The sequence below is a fragment of the Lagopus leucura genome, unplaced genomic scaffold, assembly GCF_019238085.1.
Source record: "Lagopus leucura isolate 7727_CA_CO unplaced genomic scaffold, USGS_WTPT01 Super-Scaffold_100024, whole genome shotgun sequence".
NCBI classification, from domain to species: Eukaryota; Metazoa; Chordata; class Aves; order Galliformes; family Phasianidae; genus Lagopus; species Lagopus leucura.
Window position 1 is genome coordinate 4,399,005 of NW_024962276.1, and position 24,061 is coordinate 4,423,065.

General features: G+C 47.6%; 1 protein-coding gene across 3 annotated transcripts; it reads left to right on the forward strand.

Annotated features, from left to right (window-relative positions):
• Positions 1 to 804: 804 nt before the first annotated feature.
• RFFL (ring finger and FYVE like domain containing E3 ubiquitin protein ligase) lies at positions 805 to 23,890 on the forward strand. 3 transcript variants are annotated; one of them, XM_042879459.1, is made up of 7 exons: positions 805 to 861; positions 14,058 to 14,242; positions 17,891 to 18,295; positions 19,582 to 19,665; positions 19,998 to 20,205; positions 21,113 to 21,136; positions 21,388 to 23,890. In XM_042879459.1, the coding sequence occupies exons 2-7, from the start codon at positions 14,063 to 14,065 to the stop codon at positions 21,567 to 21,569; spliced, it is 1,083 nt and encodes a 360-aa protein (XP_042735393.1). In that variant the 5' UTR covers positions 805 to 861; positions 14,058 to 14,062; the 3' UTR covers positions 21,570 to 23,890. The 3 variants fall into 3 exon arrangements, with proteins under 3 accessions (XP_042735393.1, XP_042735392.1, XP_042735394.1); XM_042879458.1 differs by lacking the exon at positions 805 to 861 and adding an exon at positions 1,114 to 1,231; XM_042879460.1 differs by lacking the exons at positions 805 to 861; positions 19,582 to 19,665 and adding an exon at positions 1,115 to 1,231.
• Positions 23,891 to 24,061: the final 171 nt, after the last annotated feature.

Genomic DNA, 24,061 nt, shown 5'->3' on the forward strand with positions numbered 1-24,061 from the left:
GGTCCAGAGGAGAGCCACAGAGATGATCAGGGGGCTGGAGCACCTCCTCTATGAAGACAGGCTGAGGGAGCTGGGCTTGTTCAGCCTGGAGAAAAGAAGGCTGTAGGGTGACCTGATTGCAGCCTTTTAGTACCTAAAGAGAGCCTACAAACAGGAGGGGAATCAACTCTTGGAAATACTAGATAGCAGCAGGACAAGGGGAAATGATTTTAAGTTGAGGGAGGGAAGATTGAGGTTGGATGTCAGGGGGAAGTTCTCTCCTATGAGAGCAGAGAGGAGCTGGAACAGCTGCCCAGAGAGGCTGAGTGGGGCCCTGGGCAGCCTGGTCTAGAGTTAAATGGGGAGGTTGGTGGCCCTGCGTGTGACAGGGAGATTGGAGCTTCATGATCCTGGAGGTCCCTTCCAACCCTGGCCATTCTGTGATTCTGTGATAGGGGGTTGGAATTGGGTGGTCTTTGGGTTCCTTCCAAGCCATTCTGCGAGCCTGTGAGTAAGTATATGTTATCACGGCACTGGGGACCTGGTTCCAAGGCAGCACACAGTCGCACCGCGCTGTCCCCGCGACTGTTCCCGGCCGAACTCCGAGTTGCCCGGCTGGAGTCTCGAACCGGCGGTCTTTCAGTCACCAATCCCCTCTCGGCCGCTTGAGGGCGCCAGGGAGACCTCCGCTCCGCAGGGTGGCGGGCCGTGTGGGGGCGCGCAGCCCGCCGCTTTAAGGCCGCCGCTCTGGCCGCCCTCTCTATGGTCGGCCGCGGCGCACAGTTGCCATAGCGCCGCCGCCGCGCGGAGCGCAGCGCTCGGGGAGGAGCCGCGGCCTGGGCCGGCACGGGGCCCGGCGCGGGACGGGGCGCTGAGGGACAGGTGAGGCGGCGAGGCTCGGGGGGCCGCTCGGAGCAGGGAGGGAAGTCGCGGTGGGCCGGCGCGTGAGTGTCGGAGCGCCGGCCCGGCTTCCCTGCTCGGGGCCGTGGGGCGCGGATCCCCTCGCTGAGGTCCCCCGAGGGCTGCGGGCCGGGCACTGGGAGATTCGAGACCGGGGGCTGCCGGGGGCGGTGCCTTCCTGCGAGCCGCCCGCGGCGCTTCCTGCGGGCTGAGGGCGGCTCTGGGCTCCTTCCTGCCCGTTCTGCCCGCGGGGCGGTAACACCTGCCGGCCCTCCGTTGGGATGTGCGCGGCGGGCTGCGATCAGCGGAGGTAGCTGTGACACCGACGCGATGTCTGAGCTCTCTGCCTAAGGTACGTCCGGGGCAACGCGCGACTTGCCGGGACGCAGCTGTGTTTTCTTTGTGTGTCTCCTCCTCCTGGCCCGGCTGCGGTGCTGTGTGAGGGCAGTGCAGGCTTTCACAGCACTTCTTTTTTCCCAGGCTGTGTGCAGAACTTCCCGTGCTCTCCTTTTTGCAGCAGTCCTGCAGTGCCGCTGTCGGGCTCAGGGGTGGTTATGGGTGCCTTCCAGCCCAGTTGTTCCATCACTGTGTGGTTCTTTTTCGGTTCTCCGTTTGGTTAGGATGTAACGGCAGGTGCTGCAGGAGTTGCCGTGTGTGACAATGTAGCAAGTTGCGCTTAAAGGCTGTGAGCCTCATATTTTAACTTAAGCGATACTTAAGGCATGTAGGTAGTGATGTGAAAGAAGAAACAGTATTTTCCCCTTGTTGTCTTTTCCAGTGTTACCTGCTTTTTGCAGAGCTGGGAAGGGGAACATGAAGCTGTTGGCTCCAAATGCTGGTTCTTATGGTTTCTAGATCCTGTTACGCTCCATTGCGCCGTGCTATCTCTTTAACCTATTTTGCATTCACAGTGGTTGGGAGGAAGGTCTCTATTCTCAGGGACCTTTGCTTCTGTAAGCATAATTATGTTCAGTAGAACAATTGGGTCTAATGAAACCAAGTGACTTGCTCAGGCTATTGTGTTTCCTACTGGGGATGATTCTCTCTGCTTACATGAGCCCTGCTGCAGCTCCCCAGCTGTAGCCCTCTGTGGTGTGGGCGTCCCCCGGCTGGTAGCAATTGGGCTTAATTAAAAGCTGATTGCCATCACATTGGTGTTCATGGATAAGTGCTTAACAGCTCAAGTTTGTGTTGCATTGGAATAGCTTTAAGGCCATAATTTAGATGCAAACTCTTCAGTCAGGCTAGAGCATGAATCTCCAGTGCTACACGTAGTAGGGTTATTAAAAGAGGTGCTTCAGACTTTGCAGCAGCTGTGGGAAGTGGGCAGGCTGCTCATCAGTTGCAGTGATCTGTTCCTGCTGTCCTTGCTGACTCACCTGGGGATGCACCTGATGCACAGCTGTGGTCTGCAGCCTCACCTTCAGCCAAGGGGAAATCTGCCCCTGTGCTGTGCCCATTGGCTTTGCTGGAATACATGGAGGAGAAGAAACCTTTTGTTAGGCGTAGATTACCTTTCTGTCTTGAAGTGCACTGTTGTATGCATACCGGGTGTTGTGGAGAGTCTGCTCTCTAAAGCCTTTCAAAGGCCCTGAGGAGTGTGGAGCCTGATCCAAAGATCAGAAATGAGCACGTCCTGTGCCTTTGAACTGGCTGCTTAGGGGTGGAAGGGGGTGAGAGATTAATGTCTGATGGAGGAGAGACAGTGAGGTGTGTACACATCTCTTTGTGAGGTGATCTGGTCAGGAACTGCCCCTATGCTGGATGAGAGGAGCTGCAGGTGTGTAGTAATGAGTTTGGGGGGACCTAGTGCTTCTCTGTAGTCTGAGCTGGGACAAGAGCATGGCATGACCTTGCTTCCTGCAACCCCCTGTACCCTAGCACCTGGTTGTATCCTCCATTCTGTGCTGGTTTTCCTCTGCTTCCTAGTGAAGGTCGTGGCAAGAAGGCAGAGATTAGTGCCTTGAGCTCACACCAGCTGGCACTCAGGAGCCTGAAGGCTCTGCAGGGTGAGTAGCTGTGCTCTCCATCTCACAGGTGGGGGGAGAGCTGGAGTAGGAGAATTGCTCTGCCCTGAATTGATGTCAGAAGCAGCACTTGTCTGCAGGCTGGGTTCTGTCACCAGATGGTGCATCCCTCTGAAGGTGGTTATTCAGTCTTCAGAGAACACTGCCAGGATGAAAAACCACGGTTTTCTGTAAGAAGCAGAGTATGGCTGTTAGGTTGGGATCTTACATTTTTATTTTCCCCTCTTTCTCAGAGCTGAGAGCTCATTCCAGCTTCTTAAAGCCCTCCTTGGCTTTTTAGAACTATGTCCCCATGAAGTACTGCTTGCTTTAAAAAAAGAGTTGCTTTCTGAGGGGCTGCTTATCCTTCTCTGTATCGGCTCTGAATTCTTCACATTAGTGGTCCTTGATGTCACTTGAGCCTCAAGTGGGCTTTGTGGTCCAGCAAAAAAAAAAACCTCAGAATGAGATTGTTTATATTGTACTTCCATGTAGGCTCAAATATTAATTTATTTTCTTTTCCTCTGACACCTTTTTATCTTCAGAATGCTGTGGGAAATGCTTTGAAGAACACTGGTAAGCAGTGCCTTTGTGGAATCTCTTTCTTCAGGCTGATGCTAAGGGAGCACATGGGGCTGGAGCTGCTGGGGAGCTGCTGTACTGCAGGGCGATCCCCTCTCCATAGGACTGCCAGGCTGTGTTTCATGAGGTCCATTTCAAAGGAGTAAATTCATCAGATGAAATGCTTTCTAGATCCTTGCACATGATAACTCTGAGGACAAACAGGCCCTTGGTTTCCAGAACAGATTTCAAAATGGCAAATTATTCCCCAAAAGAAATGCTTCCTCTGTTTAGATTAACAAAATAATTTTCCTTCTTGGATCCTCGAGCCCCTTCCTATACACGCCTGGCCTGCTGAGGTGGCTGAGATGTCAGGCTTGATAGATTATCAGAGCTGTTTTTCAGTAGTTAAACAATAATGAAACTGTTGTGCTGTCGCAGGGGAACACTGTGCTCTGTGTGCGGACTTCGTCCTGGAGAAAGTTTCAATTGTTCCAGGCAGGGCTGTGCTGAAATGCAGCTTCTGTGGCCGCTCGCACAGCTGTCCAAACTGCGGGCTGCCTTGCGGCCATCACACGGGCACTACCAAATAGTTTGGAAACAGTTTATTTTTCAGATTCCATGTAAAGTGTGGATTTCCTGGTCCCTTTCGAGTGTGTAATCAGAAAAAAATGGGAGTTGAAGGCGGTGTTTATAAAGGTGCTCAGGGAGCACAGGACTCAGGTTTCTCCAGCTGACACTCGTGTTGCTCACGCTGTTTCTCAGCACAGGGCTTAGTGGTTCCTGTGTGGGTTGCTCAGATGCAGCGTGTGGTTGTGTAGCTCTCCGTGCACAGCCTCCCAGGTGAGATGTGTAATGTCCTGTGCAGGAGAAATGTGAGGAGGAGGTGATGCACTGTCGGTGAAAATAGACTCAAAGCCCACAGCCTTCTTTTCACTGGCCTTCTTGCTCTTTTCCTGGTGCTTATCATAGCATTACAGGACAGTTGGAGTCAGAAGGGACCCCCAGGGCCATCTGGTCCCACTGCCTGCAGTGCACAGGGGCACCCACAGCCCTCCAGCCTGACCCTGGGGGTGCGTAGGGATGGGCACCATCGCTCTCAGAGCAGCCTGTGCAGTGCCTCACTCCCTTACCATTCTTGGTAGCAGCTCCTCTGAGCTTAAGACAGCTTTTTGGAATTGAAGCTTTCCTTTCGGTGATTTCCTACTTCACTCAGAATGACATCCCTGAAAAGAACTGAGATGTTGTTTAGCTTGCTGCTGGCGTCTCCACGCTGAATTGCAGTGCCTACAAAGCGTGCATAGGGAATGCAGCTGGAATTCAAAGCACCAGTAAATGACTGCTTGCACACAGCAAAGCAGTGCAGTTAAAGCAAAGCACTTGCAGCATTTCTTGTCTGCCCTGGGAGACAGCTTCAACCTGCAGAGAGCTTCATCTGATAGCAGTGCTGATACCATCTCTGAACCTTTCCTTGGTGAAAACCTATTGAAAGAGTTTCAGACTGCATATTTTAGAGATATGAAATAACAGCTTGATATGGTTGTATGGGTTTTAGTTTCAGTTCACCTTTTTGCTACATTAGATGTTACTTCTGTCATGCTTTTAAACAGTGCATTCAGCAGTGGACAATGAAGCCTTTTCATCCCACAAAACACAGACCAAACCCAAGCCTGGTTCATGAAAACCTGGCTTTGTGCAGTGAGGTAAGGTGATCATCCTTGGAACAAGCCCTGTCTCCTCGCTGGGCTTTCAAGCTGTGTAACTTGGGAAGGTAACGCTATGAGAGTCTGAGCTTGTTCCTAGGTTTGGGGTGGGTAATACAGGGTAAGGCTTTTATTGCTCTGCCTGGATAACAGATGCAAGCTTGAAATTAGATCTGGAATGCGTGGTTGTAGCTCCTAAATTTCTGCCAATTAAAAACAAACATGAAGGATACCAGCTCTTCCTGTCCGCTTGGTCCATCAGCTTGAGTCCTCGTTATGGAGGAAATAGCATGCAAGTATTTAGCAAACCTTCTGAGCTATAAATAAAGTGTAGGAAGGTCCTAAGTACGTATTGACTGTCAGCATTTCTTTCCAGGAGTGCCTTACTTCTGCAAGCTGTGGTGCTTCTCTGAAAGGATCTAACAACACTGTGGGCATAGCAGAGTCTTGAAGAAATAATGTTAATTTGGTTCTATTATCTGCATTTCTGGGGAAACTGGGGCATAGAGCACTGAAGTGACCACATGCAAAGGTCACCTGCAATGGAGCTGGGAACTGAAAGCAGGAACCCTCAGCCCTGGTTGTCCCTTGTTATTTATTCAGTGACTAATCTGAAAGCAGTTTCCTAATGGCGGCTGTTGAACTTTAGGTCCTATTTTTCCTTCAGTAGCAATAAGTGGTGTCTGGTTCTGTGTATGTAATAAAAAAATGGGGCAGTTCCCAAATCCAGAAGTTCAGCAGCAAAAGAAGGGTTCAGGATGGGAGCAGATGTCTGCTGGGGCTGGAATGCTGGGAATGGTGCTTGAGATCTGGGAGCAGGAGTGAGGATGTTTGGGTTTATTTCAAGTACTCCTTGTTAATAGGCAGCGTGGAAGCACAAGGCAGCATAATATCTTCACTTCCATAATAGTTGGTGTTTCCTTAACCTGACACCAGGTTCTGGTCTAATACAAAAGTCTGATCTCTTGTTTTACAAACAAACCTGGAATGGAAAAAAGTGCTTCTCCCAGTTTCAGAGAAGCAAAATGGAAATAGGCTGATGTTTGTGCTGCAAAGGCTGGGGGGGAATGCAAGAAAACTAACTCCAAACCAAAGTAAACTTAAAAACAAAACAAAGGCCCCACAGCTGGAGCGGAGCAGATTTGTTGGCTTATAAAACTGAGTGATCTTTGGAGCACTGACTCAAGATGCCTGAATGTCTGGGCTTGCCAAGAGCCACGAGCTGAAATGTGGACTGAGTCTGCTGGTGCCATATATGGGAGATTTCCTCTTGGTGACAAAGGCTTGGGGTCTGAAGGATGTGAGTTCTGAAAGGCTGATTGAAGCTTTTATTACTTAATATCTTCTCAGTCTTTTCTATGTATTTTCTACAGGTAGGATCCAACAACCACTTCATGTTCAACAGTTCTGACTCTCTGCTTTGGTCAGTGTGAATTCCAGCTGTGCTGTTGGTGTGCTGCCCTGTGTCTGCTGGCAGTTCGCACAGATGCTTCAAGTGTTTGGCCCAGAGCTTTAATATTCTGCTGTAATACAGAAGGGGAGATGTGACAGAGGAAGACAGCTTTCTTTTTTTTTTTTTTTGGTCATGAATTTAGCTGCACGGTAGAGAAATGATTTCTTGCATGCGAGTGGTCTGTGCTGATAGCACAGGTGAGCTCCCCGTGGGGTCTGCCAGCATCTCCATGGGGTGTTACCCTTCAATTCGCTATCCAAAAATAGTGGGCAGTATAGTTGCTGGGTTTATTTAGGTGTTTCAGTTTGAACAAAGCAAGATTTCAGTCCCGGTGGTTTGGGGTTACAAATCCTTAATGTTCCTCAGAGGTTGAGACTGAATGAAGAAGAGGCACAGTTCCTTGGTCTCTGCCCTTGTTCAGTTGCCAGCTTGGGATCCTTTCTGCCCTAGAAGCAGGTCCTGCAGGCAGTTGGAGAGGGGCTGCTTTACATCATCCTTCCTGTTGACTGCTGTAAGGAGCTCCTGTTAGTTCTGCTGGCAGACATGGGTGGTAAGGCTTGCACTTTCCCTCAGTTTTCAAGCTCTTATACAGGGTTGCATGTAAGCAAGTTTCAGTTTCAAATGCTTCAGTGCTAAATGAAGGCTGTTTGGCACAAGAATGATTTGTTAATATCTATGGAAATGCTTTAAGAGAGGAACTTCAAAGTATCTCTTAAGCTTTCACCTTTACCAGCTTACCACAAATGAGGGTGGGTATTTCTCTCATTGCCTGCAGATGAGGTGACTAAGCCATAAGTGAACTGATTTTTTTGGGTTTCAACACTTCCTTTGTTGTCTCAATAGCAATACTTGTATTCATTTTCTTGCTTCTCAGTGCTGCAGAATACCCTGTGCCCACCTTTCTTTAATTACCAGCAAACTCAGATATTCTAGTGAGCTAGAGGACAGAGCTTCCACACTGTGCCAGCTGTGATCACAGAACCATTCAGGCTGGAAAGGAGCTCTCAAATTCTCAACTCCCACCTCACCCCACTGTGCCCCCTGACCACAGCCCTCACTGCCACATCTCCATGGCTCTGGGACACCCCCAGGGCTGGTGACCACCCCCAGCTCCCTGTGCCCCTGCCTGCTGCTCTTGTGGAGAAGTTTTTCCTAATATCCAACCTGAAAACATGGCGTTTTTCCTATCTCAGCACCTGGTTTGGATTTGAATTCAGGTTAATTTGGAATAAGTGTAGCTGAGAAATGAGTAAGTGATGTTTGTACTTGTTGTGAGATGCCTAAATTACATACATTCATCTTTTTCAGCCTAGGCAAATAAAAACAGTATCTTTTTTCTGGCTGCAGCTGAACAGGTGAGAGGTTCCCTGCCAGTCTGCACAGATCTCTGCTGCGATGTCACTGCACAATCATCCATCTCACATGTGTGGGTTCCTTGTTTTTTTTTTTAATCTTTTCTACTACAGGTTTGTGGAGCAGGGGGGAAGGAGTGGGCTGTGTGTGTTGGGAGTTCTGAGGCCATTTTCTGGTTTCTAAAAAAAGATGTGAAGTGCTCTGCTTAAATAATAAATCTCAAGCTTCCCCTGGGGGTGGTTGAGGAGGTTTCCAACTGGCACTGCAGCTCATCAGTGAGCACTCCTGATCCTGGGTGTCTGAGATGGAGGTAGCAGGTCTTGAGAGACTGATGGCAATTACAATCCCAATTTCAGACAAACTCGATGCATTCCTGAATGCTGATACAGTACCACCTCCAAGAGAAGCTCAGCTGTTGGATGAGTAAAACTGCAAGGCTTGAGATTGTGCTTAAAGCTTTCCATTTTGGGAGCAGCTACTCTGAGTACTTCGTTCTCCAAATCCTTGTACCTGATGCTCCAAGTGGGACAGAGTTTGGTGCTCCTCATGGTGCTTTATGGTGAGATGCATCTTGCTTGCTGTGCACCCATCCTAAAGTAAGCTGGAGGAGCTCTGCCTGGGGTGATGCCTTGTTCTCCCATCAGCCTCCCCTGTGCTGCTGTGCTTCATTCCAAAGGTTCACTGTTGCTCTCTGAGTCAAAATGGAAGGTGATGTGCTGCAGTCTTGGCCCAAGAGTTTCAGTGATGCAGCTTGATGCCTTTTCATTTCAAGTGGGGATTTCAGCAGTATGATGAAGATGCACACAATGTGCCACCCTCTCCTCCCCTTTCTTCTCCAGCTCTGTGTTGCCCCCACCCAGAGGAGCGTCCCTGATGCTGTGCAATGATGATTTGCTTTTTCCTTGTTGGAAACTGAGGTCATTCAAACCCATGCAGTTATTTTAAGTTTTCAGTTTTCATTTAGCAATTCACTGCTATATGTTGTCGCTACAGTTTTGGCAGCCTGAGAAAAACAGCTGCATGAAATGAAATCCAAGAAAGACTTGTGATGCTGTGAATGAAAAGAGGAAAAAATAATAGAGCACGAGCCAGCATCAATTTTGTCCTACCATAAAAAAATATTGATTGAAATAGTATGCAGCTATCTTGGGTTTCTGGGCTGTTGACTGCTGCACTTTTGGCAGAGCTTCCCCTTTTGCTTTCACTTCTGCATGCTGGATAGACTACAGGCAAGGGTACACACACAGGGTGCCAGGAAGGTATGGTAACAAAATGGAACACTTTGGAATCGTAGCTTTTCCAGTTTCCTTTCATCTCTTTCTGACTTGGTCTGTGCTATCTATTGCAGCTGACCCCATCTCAGATGTGTATGTTGAGCTGTTGTGAGGGAGTGCACCAGGTGTTGTGTTGGAAGGGAGACAGGCTGTCAGATCCATTCCTCTCTCCAAATAATTTGAGGCAAAGGAATTTAAGACAAAATAGGTAAGACAAAATCTGGTCTAGAAGTGATCAGTCACATGGTGGTGTTCAGTGCTGGGTTTTCTGCTGACTTGCTGATAGAATGTCACTGATTTTGTGCAAGGGAAAAGGCAGGCTGTTACTGCACTGCCATCTTGGCAGATGTCTGGAAACCTAATTAGAGTTAATAGCAAGGAGAACTGTTGTCTAAATAGTTTTCAGCATGTGCAGTGTGACTTTAGGTCAAAATAAACACACTGAAATAATGCTCAACTCAGGTATCAGCTCCTTTTAAAACAAAACAGGATTTCCAAAGCCCTCATTTGGGAATTGGGTGAAGTCATCTGGCACAGCCTGTGCTGTGGAGCAGGACAGCAGGTGGGTGCTGTGCAGTTTGGGTGCACGCCTCAGAGCTGGGGACTTTGGAACCATCTTTCCATGCAGTGCTGCAGAAATCCCTCAGCTTGCTAAGAGCATCCTTCCAGTTTCCCAAGGAAAAGATGTCAGAGGTGCTGGAAGTGCAGGTCCTCACGCTGGTAGCAGTGTTGGGGGTTTGCTGTTGGGTATTGGGTGCTCGCACTGGTTTCACCTTCCAACTTCTAACAGACAGAACAGCAGCAGGCGTTGGGCACAGTCTGCTTGCAAACTGTAACACAAGTGCTGATAAGCACTGCTAAAGCTACAAAGTATTCTTGGACTACCAACTATCTTTTTTTTTTATGATATGAGATCTCTAACTTTTAACTTATTCTCTCTTCAAGCAATCTTTCTAAATGCTTACGCTGCAGGTGATCTACTCCATTGTAAACTAAGTGGATAGCAATATAAAAGGGTTTCTGTCTGCACAGAGGTGTCCTTTGTGCAGTGTAACTAGGAAATACTTTGCTTTACTATTGGAAGCAGTGATAGCTGAGCACAGCCACGTTTCAGCAGTGCTGGGCCTCTGGCTCCTTCCTGCACAGCCCTGCCCCTATGGGTTGCACTGTTTCCTTTCTGCTCTGTGGTGAATGGATGTCACTTCCTTGATTAAGATGCTGGTGTGCAGCCAAGCTGCCTTCCTCTGGGCTCGTGTGCTCTGAGGAGCAGCCCTGAGCTGTGCTCCTTCCTCAGCTGAGTGCAATGAGATGAGTGCCTCCTGCTCCCCCTGCAGCAGCCTTCCTACCTGCTCCACTGAGCTGCAGGACTGTGGCTGTTGGAGGCACTGAAGATGGATTACCCAAAAGCACAAGCTATGCTACCAGCCACGAGCCCTCTGCATCCCATGGGGAAGGTGCAGGCAGTGTGCAGGCACAGCAGAGGTGCTCCTCTGTGTGGAAGCTGCCATGACATGACCTGGGTGCTTGCTTCTCTGGGCTCACTGCAGGCTGACTGGAGTGCTCCATCCTCTTTGTTGCTGGCTTTCTTAGGCTGCCATCCAAGTGGCCGATCAGAGCAATCATGTTTGCCTTCATGAAGACTGTCAGTATAGCAGACTTGAATGAGCAAGATGAGCAATATTGAGTCCTTCTGGGACAAAATGTCAGCCTCTTCATCCAAGCTGTGTTTCTAGCAGTGATACAGTTCTGGTATTTAATGTGGTTTTGCAACACAGGCACGTTGTCATGCTGGGCACACGTGGATCAGTGCCTTTGCTCATGGATACAACTTTTCCATTTGTAAGTCAAAAACGAAACTAATGTGCCCAAAGCTGTTGTCCAGCACTGAATGAGGTGGCTGTGCTTCCCCCCAGCAGGATGGGGCTGGCTCCTGCTCTCCTGTTTCCTCTCCTCCACGCTGTTTCAGGCTCCACTTCTACAGATGCTGTGTTCAGAGGACAGCCTGCCTGCTTGCCTCTTGTAAATGCTGCCTTTGACTTTCCCTTCTGTTCCAGCGCATGGTTTCTCCCATTCATTGTAGTCCAGGTCTGTGTGCCTGTGACATAGACTGACAGACTGAGTAAATGTCACTTGATAACAGGGCTGCAGAATGACCTGCTCAAGTAAATGCTAATTTGTGCTCAAGGAAGCAGTGACTTCACTTTTCAAGTGGTAGGTTATTAGTGGAGCTAATTTTAGCAGCACATTATCAGTGAAGGTTTAGCCAGTGTTGTTTGGTTTTTTTAATGAGCAATTATAGTCTGCTCTTAACGAGGCACCAACTGGTTAACTCGTTAAACTTCAGCCATTGCAAAACAGGCTTCATGAAAGTGGGATCTGTTGAATTTTGCAGGGGATACAGCATGGAATAATAACAAAAACCACAATTTGAAAATGCTGGAGGAAGAGATGAGCATTTCCAAGTCACAGTGACCTGTTGGGCTTTCTGAACACGTTTCAGCAGCCAAGCTGCAATTTGCTTGGCATCTCCCTCCCTTTTTGGCACCCTTCTCTGTTTGCAGTAACTTCAAGGGTCGGTGGTGGCTGCAGGACTCCTGGGAGGAGGAGAACTTACTGGGGAGCTTCTGCTCATGTGGGGCAAAATCAGCTGCCGAGGGAGTGCTGTTCCTTTTGATCTCTTCACTCAAGTGTTTCCTTGGTGCCACTGTGCTCCTTTTCCTGCATTCCTGAGCAGCCAAGCAGACTCACAGAGAGCTTTATTAAATGGAGCCCAAAGCTCAAAGATTATGAGAAACATTGGCTTTGTTTGCTCAGGTCCCTTATGGTTTGCACTCTTGTAAAAATTCCCTTTCTTTTCCTATTCAAACATAAAGCCATGCAGCCAGAGCCCACCTTCTGGTAGAAATCCATGATGCATGTGTAATAAATCCTGCATGTGGACAGACTGCTGCTCCAGCCGGGAAGGTGTTGGCATTAATACTGTATATAGAGTAAGAGATATGGTGAGAGCTTGACTTAAAATAGTTTTTAAGTGAATGTAGGAAGCATCAAAACCCAGGCATGCATTATGAATACCATCTCTGGTAGTGTATGAGGTGAAAACTTGAATACCAGTGATGTTTCCTCTGGGATGGAGTAGTGCTTGCAGGTCCATACAGAGCTCACAGATGCGTAGAGCTGTGGGTGGCTGTGGCTGCATGTCCAGGCAGGGCTGATTTTAATCCTGTACCCCCGCCCTTGGTTCTCACAGGTCCTGCAGGTGCATGGTGCAGGGCAGCCTGGCTGCTTGCAGTTACCTGCTGCTTGCCTGCAGTTCAGCTTGCACTTTCCCAATGGCACGACCTGCTGCCATCCTGCAGCTGCATAGGTGGAACATCTGTTTTCTGCTGTTGGCCACTGCAAGCGCTGTATCCAGGAATAATGAAGACTGCTGCTGTCAGTGCTGCCTGCAGTGTTGACTTGCTGGCACGGCTGACATCCTTTCCTTCAGTTGCTGGGAAATTGGCCGTGTGGCTGTCACACATCAGCACAAAGTGGTTTCAATGGAGCATCTGTTGATGCAAGCTCTGCGTGCAGACAGACTTATTGACAGAGGTTTGTAAGTGATTAAAACTGCCATACCCTGCTGCAGCTGTGCTGTGTGAGCAGCTGTGGTGTTTCCACGTGCTCCCATAATGATGGAAAAGGGTCTTTTAGGAAAAGACCCATGGATCAGAGGCAGCCTGGTCAGTGGCTGCTGTCAGCCTTTCTGATTCCCAGCAATGACACAAATCAGCTGAATGTGGAGTTGTCTTATTCCATCCTGCTTTGTGCACTCTCTTGTTTTTCTTCCTGACATTTGATGTGTTGCAGTGTTCCGGAGTGAATTAGTGGGCTTGTTAGGAAAACAAAGTGCTGGGGGTGGGCAGTAGCACTTGTGTGTTGTGCTCTCGTGGGTGGCCTCTGGTTTGTGGGGGGCTTTGAAGCAGGAGGAGCGCTCACTTGTGCTGCTGCAGGGCCTGGGGATGCTCGTTTCCCTGTGCAGGGATCTCCCCTGTGGTTTAGATTTGTAGTTCTTAGGGGTGAGACTCCAACAGCACCGTTTAAAACACAAATTCAGTGCTTTTGCATTGTGTTGGGGTGTGTTACTGCCTGTGATTGCTTGAATGTCAGTGTGTGGAACCTAACTTTATGATTTCTGAAGTATGTGTTTTGATTGCAGTGCAGAGCTCATGCAAATGAGTGATGTGTTATTGCTGTTCATGGAATGTCTCTCTGTGTATTTATCAGGCAGTAATTACCTCTGCTTATCCAGGATGACAGCGGTGGCATGTGGAAATGAGCACCAGGCTGACACTGCAGCATTGCTGTCAGTGCCTGCAGGGCCGTGTGGCACTGAGAGCCTGCGCTGCTCTCATTCATTCTGGTGTATGGTTATAAACAACTGCATTTAAGCTCATCTTCCAGCACTGCAGTGTTAGGCCAGGGGCTGCAGGGTGAAAGCAGAAGTGCAGAGGAGGCAGTCTGTGCTCTGTTCAGCAGGACGTGGTGACATGTGCTGTGCGCTCTGAAAACAGAATGCCCAGATGGATTCTAATTCCTCTGTAACTCCCAAAGCAAATTCCCAGCAGTGTGTTTCTGGAATACTTCTCCATGGGTGGTCTAAGAAGGCAAAGCTGCATTTTGTACTGAGCTGTTGGGATTTTAGGCTGTGTGTACATGTCAGAATTTGGCTTGCAAGAGAACAAACAAGTAATTATGTGTACAACTGTTTTCCCAGATAACTTAGTGGAAGTTAATCCCTGATTTTTCTCAAGTTACTGATGCTCACTTGCTTTTTCCCTTTCAGTTACTATGTGGGCAAGCTGCTGTAACTGGTTCTGCCTGGATGGCTCACCCGAGGAGATGCAGGCGCCGCAGGGAGCCCGTGCCCAAGCCTACTCCAACCCTGGGTACAGCTCCTTCCCATCACCCACAGCTTCTGAGCAGAGCTGCAAAGCGTGCGGGCTGCACTTCGACAGCTCCTCGAGGAAGGTGAGTTGTGAGAGTGTTCCACGGTGCCACGGGATTAAGGGAATGGTCAGTTTGCAGCGTGCCCTGTGCCTCCCCCTTCACTACAAAGAGCCAACATCAAGAGAGATGAGTGTTCACTGGGGGCATCTGATTTGAGGTTACCATATGGAAAAGGACAGCTTGCCTTTGCTTCTGTGTCTTGTTGTCATTCTTTGGCAATTAGCAGACACTGTTAAAGATGGCGTAACCTCCATCTTGACTTTCCTAGCTGTAATCACTTAGAGGAGAATTACATTCAACATTAGCCTTTAATTTACCCCTTAAAAAGAAAAAAACCCATTGTACTGAGAAGCGTCGTTGTTTATCTCTGCTTCAGTAAAGGAAAATCCATGTATTTCTTCCAAGCTGCTATTGCGAACTAGAAGTCATAAAGGTTTTTTGAAGTTGTGTGTTACATTGCTGAAGCTTGGTGCCAAAAAAAACCCCCCACAATCTAATCCATTTAATCTTGTTTGTAAACCTCATTTGTGAGCATACGGATGCCAAAATAATTGTTGCCACAAGGTCTTTTAATTAGACAGCAAACGCTGCCACTGATATTACTGGGGTGTGGTGGTTCCTATAGTGCTGCTTGAAAAAGCTTTGAGTAAAGAAAGCTGTTCAGAGTCCAAACTCTGCTGCCTCACTGTGTGATCTATTTGCTCACGTAGGCAAACAGCAGAGAAGTGGTAAGTCCTGGTCCAGCTGTTGCTTTCTACTCTTAGAACAACAGGGATGTTGATGAATTTTCGCACTGGGAAATGCTCCAGAAATCACTACAGCTTGAAATCTGGGGGTGTTCCTCTTCTTTGTACTCTCAGGCTTTTCCCTGACATTGGGCAGTCTCTGAGTCAGCTGGAATAGTGCAAGCACTGCACGTGGCTGCTGTAGTGCTGTCTGTGTGCTGCCCTGTTCCTGTGGTGTCCTTGTTGGGATCTGCTGAAGCAACACGAGATGTTTCAGCCCCCAGTGAGTCCTGTGCTTCCCCTGGTGCTGGCTGGCTGTGTATGTGGGACAGCCCAGTACAGTGTGTGCTTCTGTCCCAGCTGCTCCCATTCTGTGCAATCCATGGAAATGTGTGAGGCTTACATCCTGCATTGTGAAGGGGGCTCCTCAGCCGTGGGCCACTTCTGCCACCCTGCTACTGGGCTGGATCTCAGGGGCTGACTGGAGCTGGATGGCTGCAGGTGGTGATGCAGAGCAGCTGCAGGAAGGCTGCTCCAGATGGGGGTTTGGCATAAAGAACTGTATACACAACTTAGAGGAAAAAACTGACATGTCTTTAAGCTGTCTTGTTTCTTTAATTCTGTTGATGTGGACCAAGCTATGTATGAAGTCTCACTCTGATGCAACAAGACTGCAGAAAACTGTGTTTTGTCCCAGGAGAGGCAGTACTTCTGAACTCCAGGGTCCAGCTAATCCTTGTGCTGGAATACGATGGGTAAACTATGAATTCCTTATGCACTGCAGACCATGTGGATAACTTAAACAATGACTTCAATTCAGTTAAAAAGGCAGAATGATGATTCAAGAACTTGAATTTGAATCATAATTGTCTTAAATTTTCATGTAGCGTGGCACCTACTGGAAGGAGTGGGGTAGGGAACATGTGAGCAAAGCGTGTACTGGTAAGATGCTTGTAAGTAACTACTGGAGCATCATGAAAAGATGTAAAATGTAATTGTGGAAGCACAGGCTGGGATGGCTGGCTTCCCCTGAAGATGGAGAGCAGTGGGAGCTGATGGTCAGGGACCTGGCTGTGTTTTGACTTGAGTGCATGATAGGTAAGTGGGGCTGGCTGTGGCATCGCTGTTTGGAGAAAGCACACTGCATAACACAGCCTTTGCTGCACTCGTGGCTGTGATATCTGGGCACAGAGGCACAGTTTGGGGCTGGAAGGTGCTTGGCCATAGAGTGTGTTCCCTTGAAAAAGACAGTGTGGGAGTTAGAGCATGGGGGAGGCTCCTTCCAGCTGAAAGCAAGCATGCTGTGTATTCTTGTGTTTGGTTTTTCCCCCCCCTCAGTTCTGATGGCTGTTGTGCAGAGGGTGGGTTGCTGGGAGAGGGAAGTGCTGTCTGTGTGGTTACTTTCCTATCGCTGGCCTTCCTGCAGTGCTTGTTCTCCCACTCCAGCACAACCACAAGGCTCTGTCTCTCCCCTGAAACTTCTCAAAGTAACTGCATTGCTCCTGCAATCCCAAGGTTTAAAAAAAAAAAAAAGTCAGTTAAAAGCTTCCAAAATGTATTTTTCATAATGGCCAGCCTACAGAACGCTCCTCAGAACTGGACGGTAAACGGAGATTGCCCTTCCTGCCTTGTTTGTGACTGATGAAGGGCCCTTTTGCATGGCACTTCTCCAGGGAAAAGCAATTCTGAGATGAGTTTCAGGTTTGTGTGACCAGAGAGTCCCTCTGTGCAGAAGTTTCCTTTGGTGGCAAATCTGTGGGTTGGCACTGTGGGGCTGCTGGGCTGCAGAGAGGCTCAGGAGGAGCTTCTGTCAGCAGGAGCTGTGTTACACCCTGCAACACAGGGCACAGGTCTGCTTTCTTTAAACTGTGACATTAGAGATGCTCTTGAATCACTAAGAGCAATTCATGAGACTTTTTTCTATTTGCCATTCCCCCCAGCTGTTCATGGGCATTTTTCCTGCAGCACTCCAAAGGGTGAGGATGCTCTGAGCCATAAGCAGGAGGGAGAAAGCTGTTTCTCCATTCCAAGCAGCTGCAGAAATAAAGGGTGTAAATCATGAAGCCCAGAACTCGTGTGGTGTGGCTGATGGTCTCTCTGAAGTGCACTTTTGCAATTCCTATTGGAAAATGCAGGGTTTGACTTTCCCAAGTGTTAATCAGTTTTTTCAGAGGTCAGCATGGGTGGTGAGTGGTTGGAGCTCCTGGCAATTGAGCCCTGGCTGATGACATCAGGGCAGTGGGAGATGCATGCGTTAAACAACAGAACTTTGATCTGAAAAGCTTTTAAACATCTGAGGCCTAATATTTCCAAAAGCTCCAACTGCCTGGCACCAATTCCCACACACTGTGAATATCATAGAAAATAAGTTGGTTTCATTGCATAAGAGTTGAATTCTGTTGTCTGTCAGTGTAGGCCTTGCTGTCTCCTTTTCCTCTTACTTTCATTTGGTGACTGTGGTGAAATGGACAGGAAGACAGGAGGGGAGGCAGTCATCCATAGCAAGTCTCTCTCGTGCTGCAGCTTTCCTAATGCACAGAGTGGTGTTTTACAGGCAGTGCACAGCTGGCTGGGCTTTACTCTGCAGGCAGCTGCCTTGCAGGTAGCTTGAGATTTCATCTGTGGCTGCAACTGGATGAACGGGTCTGGATGAAAATGGCTGAACGTGGTGCAGAGTTATTTCAGAATGAATTCCTTCCTGGGCAGGTCTCTCTGTGAGCAGGGCTTTTCTATGAACTGTGAGGATTCCAGCTGTCTGCTCTTAGGAGAGTTCTCATCTGGGATCATCCATGCGTACTTGGTGCCACCTGTCAGTGAGAAGGGTTTGATGGTGCTCTGATGGGGTACAGCTTGCCTTGGCTTCCAGGTGCCACCGCTGCGGTTGCTGTGCTGCCCTCTCAGGGCACGGCGGGTTTGTTTGATTCTGTTCCCTTCTCTTTGCCAGCATATCTGCCTGGACTGTAAGAAGAACTTCTGCACGTCCTGTTCCAGCCAGCCTGAAGGCGGCCCCCTGCTCTGCCACCTCTGCCAGCGCGTCCGAGCCACGGCTTTCCAGCGGGAAGAGCTGATCAAGATGAAGGTGAAGGATCTGCGGGATTACCTGGCGCTCCGTGAGATCTCCACCGAGCTGTGCCGCGAGAAGGAGGACCTGGTGTTCCTGGTCCTTGGCCACCGACCGGCGCTGAGCCAGGAGGAGCAGATGAGAACAAACCCGTTTCGTACTGGTGCCTCTGGACAGCAAGACTTTGTGATTCTCCCACCGCCCAGCGCAGCCTCCCCTACCTCACACGACACATCCCCAGTGTCTGCAGATCCCATCTCAAGCTCTCTAGCTCAGGAACACCGTGAGGTACAGTCTCCAACCAGAAGCATCTTTTGCAGGATGGTCTGCCTCTATTTTCAGTTGCTGCGTGAGGTTTTCCAAGTAGGCAATGTGCTGTGGAAGTTTAATGTTAAAGATGTCTGCGTACAAAGCAGATGCGTGGATCTGTGTCTGTGCTGATGTTGACAACTTTGACAACCATTTAATCTAATATTGCATACAATTGTTTTGTTCTTTGAGTGCAAGCACAGTCCAAAGCATCCTGCAGCTGGAGGTGCTGGAGAAGAGTGCTGTGAGATGGGCAGGGTGTTTAGTGTCAGCTGCACCCAGATCAATAGAAGACAAAGCCCAGCTCTGTTGCTGGTCTCCCATTTATGATGAATGCTGTTGTTCCTTGTAAAAGTTTGCTTTTTTTTTTTTTTTTTTTAAGTTGATTTTTGCTTTGTTTGTCTTCCTGCTATCTGGCCTAGGAAGTTTACACAGTGTTTGACATCTGCTCCTGGTCTGTTAAATAAGTTAATGGGTATATTTACTTCCTGTGGACTAGAGCAGGGAAAGTCGATGTACTATCTGCCTTCTGCTTCCTCAGCAGGTGTCTAGTACAAAAAAAAAAATATCCCAAAATAATTTAAAACAACATAAAAAATCCCCACAAGTATTTAAAGGGCCTTTTCATTTTCCAGATTCATGGATGTTTCCAATCCCATTTTTTAACCTTTGTACTCTGTACCCTTACTGCCCTGTGATACATTTCAGCTTCCTTTCTTGACTCACAGGACATCCTGCTACAATTCAGGTCCTCTTTTTGTTGATACTCTTATTTTGTTTTGTAAACATTAGCAAGTCACCACTTTCCTAAGTAGGATGGTAACATTACAGCCTCATTTGTCAGCAGGCAAACCAGAGGGGAATGACAGCTGAGGGGCAGCCAGCTGCAATTACACTGCAGTTCCTTTCACTTTATTAGATGATCAGAGCAACTGCCCTTTCTTTCTCCAGTATTGTTGCTGCTGGTCCTCCACTTAATATCTCCTATTTATCTGATCCAGAACAAGCTGAGGAGGTATTTCTGTACCTGTAGTCTTTGAGTAGTTTTTCAGACGTGGTCTTAAGAAGAGACCTGCACTGATACCTGGTGTGCAATGTGCTGCACAGGGATACTTCTGCCAGCATGCCCAGTTTTTCACTTGTGCTGTCGTTTGTCAGTCCAGTGGGTGTGTGGGGGGTGTTGCAGTGATGCTGAACTGTGAAGCTAATTTCCCTCTGGACAAGCAGAGAGATGGTGTTGGTGAAAGCTTTATTTCCTCTTTTAGGGAATTGGGTATGTGCCTCCAAGCCAAGTTGGTATGACAGGAGTTGAGAATGCAGCAGAAGCACCAACAGAGGAGGAGACACAGGTTTGTGTCTTAAAAGGAGACAAAGAACCAGGAACACCAGGTCTCCCAGGTTGTATTTGCCACCGCAGAACCGCTGCTTCAGAGATGGGTGGCAAAACAGCAATTTGGACTGAACTCCTCCAGACTCTCCCAGTCCCCTTCTTTAGCATCATCCTGTCCTCCACTTACAGAACTGGTGTCCTATGGATGGTATTGCCATAGGAAAGATTCATTTCCATCCTAGGATTTGTATTTCTGATAAATTCCTGCTATGGGCATGCTGAAAGTTCATTTAAATTATAATGCTAGGAGTTGAGAGCAAGAATCATTCCAAGTTTTTTTTTCTCTTTCAGTCTACTGACTCAGAAGATAACCTGGTGCAGGGGAGGAAGGCTTCTCTTTCTGACCTAACAAGCATTGGAGACATCAGTGAGTTGTCTGTGCGACAGCTGAAGGAAATTCTTGCTCGCAACTTTGTCAACTACAAAGGCTGCTGTGAAAAGTGGGAGCTGTTGGAGAGGGTGACTCGGCTTTATAAAGAGAAAGACCTTCAGCATCTAGGTGAGAAACTTAGTGTGTGTGTGTGTGTGTGTGTTTTCCTTTTCTTCAGTTGCAGAAGGGAATAAATTCTACCTGATGTTTCTTCCTGCAGGTTAGAATAGAGGTTTAAGTTCTAGTGTACGCATTATAGTGAAAGTAGCTCAACTATGAATTGTTTCTAAGTGTTAACGAGGAGAGCATTATGCTAGCTGTGGAGAGTGACTCCCCTGTGGTAGCAGTGAAGGAGAACCAGCTCAGGATTTCATAATGCTGTGGCAGGTTGTGCATGTTGCTGCATCACCCACAGATCAGCTGATTGCAACTACAGACAGATGACTGCAACTGCTTTCATCACTTGGCTCATGGTAACAGGCAGAGTGAGCAGGAAAGTGCCTCGCCATAAACCACTGAGATGCAGCTGCTCTGTTGAGAGCAGGCATGTGGTCAGCAATTGGCTCCCACTGCTGAACTGCTGTGGTTACCTGTGCTTTGGTCTCATTCACTTTATCACAAAAGGGATCTTCCTGAGCTCTCTGCACAGCTGACTGAGGAGAAGACAGTGGTGTGTGCTGATAAGAGTGCATCTGACTTGACTTTCAGGTCCCAGTGTGCAGTTTCTGGTAATTAAAAAAACCAAAGCCACAAAACAGAAAACACAGTGTGCTTATATGCTTCTATTTCACATAATTTATAGCAGTGTTATATGTTGCTGCATTTTGTGCTTTTGAAGGAACGTATCCTTTGGCTTTGATTACTGCTTACCTGTTTGTGTGCATGTGCTCAGCTGTGTTTGCAATAAAGGTGAGATTGTTTAACACCAAAGAAACTGGCACAAGGGCTGCTGGAAGTGCAGTGGTAGTACTGTTGAGGAACTTTCTTCCCAGTTTCTCTTATTCCCACCAAGTAACTTTCTCTCTTTATGTTGCAGTTTCTGACACCGATGATCAGACTGGTAAGTAATATTCTGCATGCTGCAGCGTTTGTGTCGTTTCTAAGAACCTCAGTGCTACCCCATCCATTTCTATTGTGCAGAAAACACTCTGTAAAAGCTAAAGCTTCCTGCTTCCCTGCTGATGGGAGCAGCCATATACCCACGTGAATGTAGATGCAAAGGGGATTTTTCAAAGCTTCAATGCATGAATGCATCAGAAGACAACTCACAGACTGCGCAGTGACATTCCTTTGTCTCCCTTGTTTACCTAGGTGGTGCTGGGCTTCCTGGTGTGGAGGACAACCTCTGCAAAATCTGCATGGACTTACCCATAGACTGTGTCCTGCTTGAGTGTGGCCACATGGTCACCTGCACCAAGTGTGGAAAGCGAATGAGTGAGTGTCCCATATGTAGGCAGTATGTGATAAGGGCTGTCCATGTCTTCAAGTCCTAAGCGTGCGTAAGGGAGACTGGTGATGCCTTAAAGCCTCATCTGCTGTTAGAGAAAGGGGTGAAGTTGCTACAAAAAGTTAGAGATTAAGATGCAGGCCCTGCTGGAAGCGAGGGAAGGATGAAGCCTGGGGAACTGCCTACTCAAGCCATGTTTGCCTGTGCTCTTTCCACCCTGTTGTTTTACACCACAGTGCCTGGACTCCCTGGAGCTTATTGTCAGCAGCAGACAAATAATTAGCAACCTCCATTGTAGAGTAACTGGATCCACAGGTGGGACAAATGGATGCCTAGCTTTCCACCATAGATCCTGAAGGTTCCTATTTTTCACTGAGTAAAAAACATAGTAAACTGTGGTCTCAAAGTGACACATTTTGCTGCTATTGAATGTTGACTCTACTTCTGTTGTGTTGGGCAACATTCCCACTGACAGCTTGGTTTTCAAGGAATAAAATCCTATTTCCCCCCCCCTAGATTTATTAGCTGCTTTTGCTTGCAGGACAGGCAGATTGCCTCCAATTTCCATCTTCAGAATAAGCTTAATTCTAGCCTAGTAGGGTTGTGGAGAAAATGTATTGTTTTATTTGAAGGTGGGCTCTGGGTTACTGAAAAAAATAATGGGTAGTGAAAGGACTGTGAAATACAGCTTTAGCCTGCCTGCTGTTCATCGTGCCAGCAGGACAAGGACGTACAGTCTGCTGCTGTTGGTTTGTTTGACTTTGTAGGCTTCCTTACAGTGCAGCTCAGCAGTCACTTCATGTGATTAAGGAGCTAAGAATTCACAGCTTGAGCATTTTAGATTTTGTGAGCTAGAGTGAGATTTCTATTGCTACACAATCATAATTAAGTACAGGTGATGTTAGAGAGAGACTGGAAAGAAACTTTATCTCCCTTGAATCAATAAAATGAGAAGTGATCATCATTGCAGAAGCTTGTTTACTCCGGCCCTGCTGCATTCAGACAGCTTAGCACAAGTCTGCATTTGGTGATGGCTCTGCCTGTGAGGGTGGCTAGGTCTGTGGTGTGACGGTGACAATCACGAGCCCTTGGAGCCATCCTGGTGAAGAGTTTGTTCTCTTGGAGGCCTTGCTAGAGAGAACAGATGGGCACGCAGTGGCCTGCAAGGGCTGTTGGGCTCAAAGTTCCTGAATTTTGATGCCTTAAGTTTTTGCCACTGTGGGACTGCGTATTTTTTTTCTGAGTGATTCTGAACTTGAGTACCTTCTGCTGCAGGTTTTTCCTGCCCAACTTTCCCTTTTATCATGTGGATCAAACTAAATCTCTGTGTGGGTGTCAAGAGTGGAATAGGATGAAACAAGTCTTGACTTAAAGCTTCTGGAGTAGTGGAAATGCAGTTACAGAAGTATCATTCAAGCCATCTTACTATATTGAAGCAATGTTAGATAACAGCAAATCAACTTTGCAATATTTAACGTGGAATCTTTAATGCTGCATGAGTGGCAACACCCTCAGCTGGCGCAGAGCAGAGGGGCTCTGCTTTACGGGTGGGGATTATGGACTTAAGGTGAAGACATCCATCATGCCACAGCTAACAACCTCACGCTGCTGAGGTGGCCTCTGAGCTTCCTGACTAAAAACAGGACAGCTGTTGAGGTTTATTCAACTCAAAATGTTGAGTTTTCTTCCCCCGTTGAGGTTGTTCTCTAATACTTGGCTTGAGGTTTAACAGCTTCCAGCATGAGAACTGATGCAATTCAACACATCATGTTCAAAAAGTGCAGATAAGCAGTAACTATTTACTCTTCAGGAGATTCACAGGGAAATCCTTAAGAGATACAGAGAATACACAAACAAAGCTTTGAGCAGTCTCAGTGGTAAAGTCACTGTGAGAATTCATGTCATTTTTCAATAACTCAGGACGGGGGGCATGTAGCAAGATCATTCCCCCGGGGGCAGATCTGCTTTTACAGGGTAGATTTATTTTCTATGGTAAATACATCAAGCTGCAAATCAATGGCAGAAATTCTATGACTGAGAAAAGGTATCCATCTGAAGTCTGAGGTGTGCTTTCGGGAGGGGAAAGCACCTTTTTCTGACTACACTGTTTTGCTTGTGTTAAATCAAAATCTGAAAGAACTGCTTAATAATCCGAAGGAATATAGTGATCTGAACTAATAAATGGAGATATTTATGTGCTTTATGTACACTGTACATAGTTTAAATATTTTAAAGTTAATATTCTACTTGAAATGGCATGTTATTCTCTATCAGCTCCTCTCGGTACTACAATAGTTAAACTTACTAGTTTTGGTACAGAAGTTTGGTTTATAATTTTATAATAAAGTTGAAATGTGATTTAGTTAACCTTGTTTTCTGACTCTGTTGCCAGCAGCCCAGGACAAAGCAGGGAGCCTACAGCCACTTAACCAGCAAAGGTTTGGGATGTCAGGTGCTTACATACCACAAGGTGAGCTGCAAGGACAGTCTTGTCAAAGGAAAAGAAGATACAGACTTTTTAGCAGTATCTTAACTTTG

What these genes read in the sequence shown, in the direction of transcription:
- RFFL (XM_042879459.1), top strand. Translation starts at nt 14,063, where the DNA reads ATGTGGGCAAGCTGCTGTAACTGGTTCTGCCTGGATGGCTCACCCGAG. An exon ending in TCGACAGCTCCTCGAGGAAG is followed by an intron (nt 14,243 to 17,890) that starts GTGAGTTGTGAG and finishes TCTCTTTGCCAG; the next exon opens with CATATCTGCCTGGACTGTAA. An exon ending in GAAAGACCTTCAGCATCTAG is followed by an intron (nt 20,206 to 21,112) that starts GTGAGAAACTTA and finishes TTTATGTTGCAG; the next exon opens with TTTCTGACACCGATGATCAG.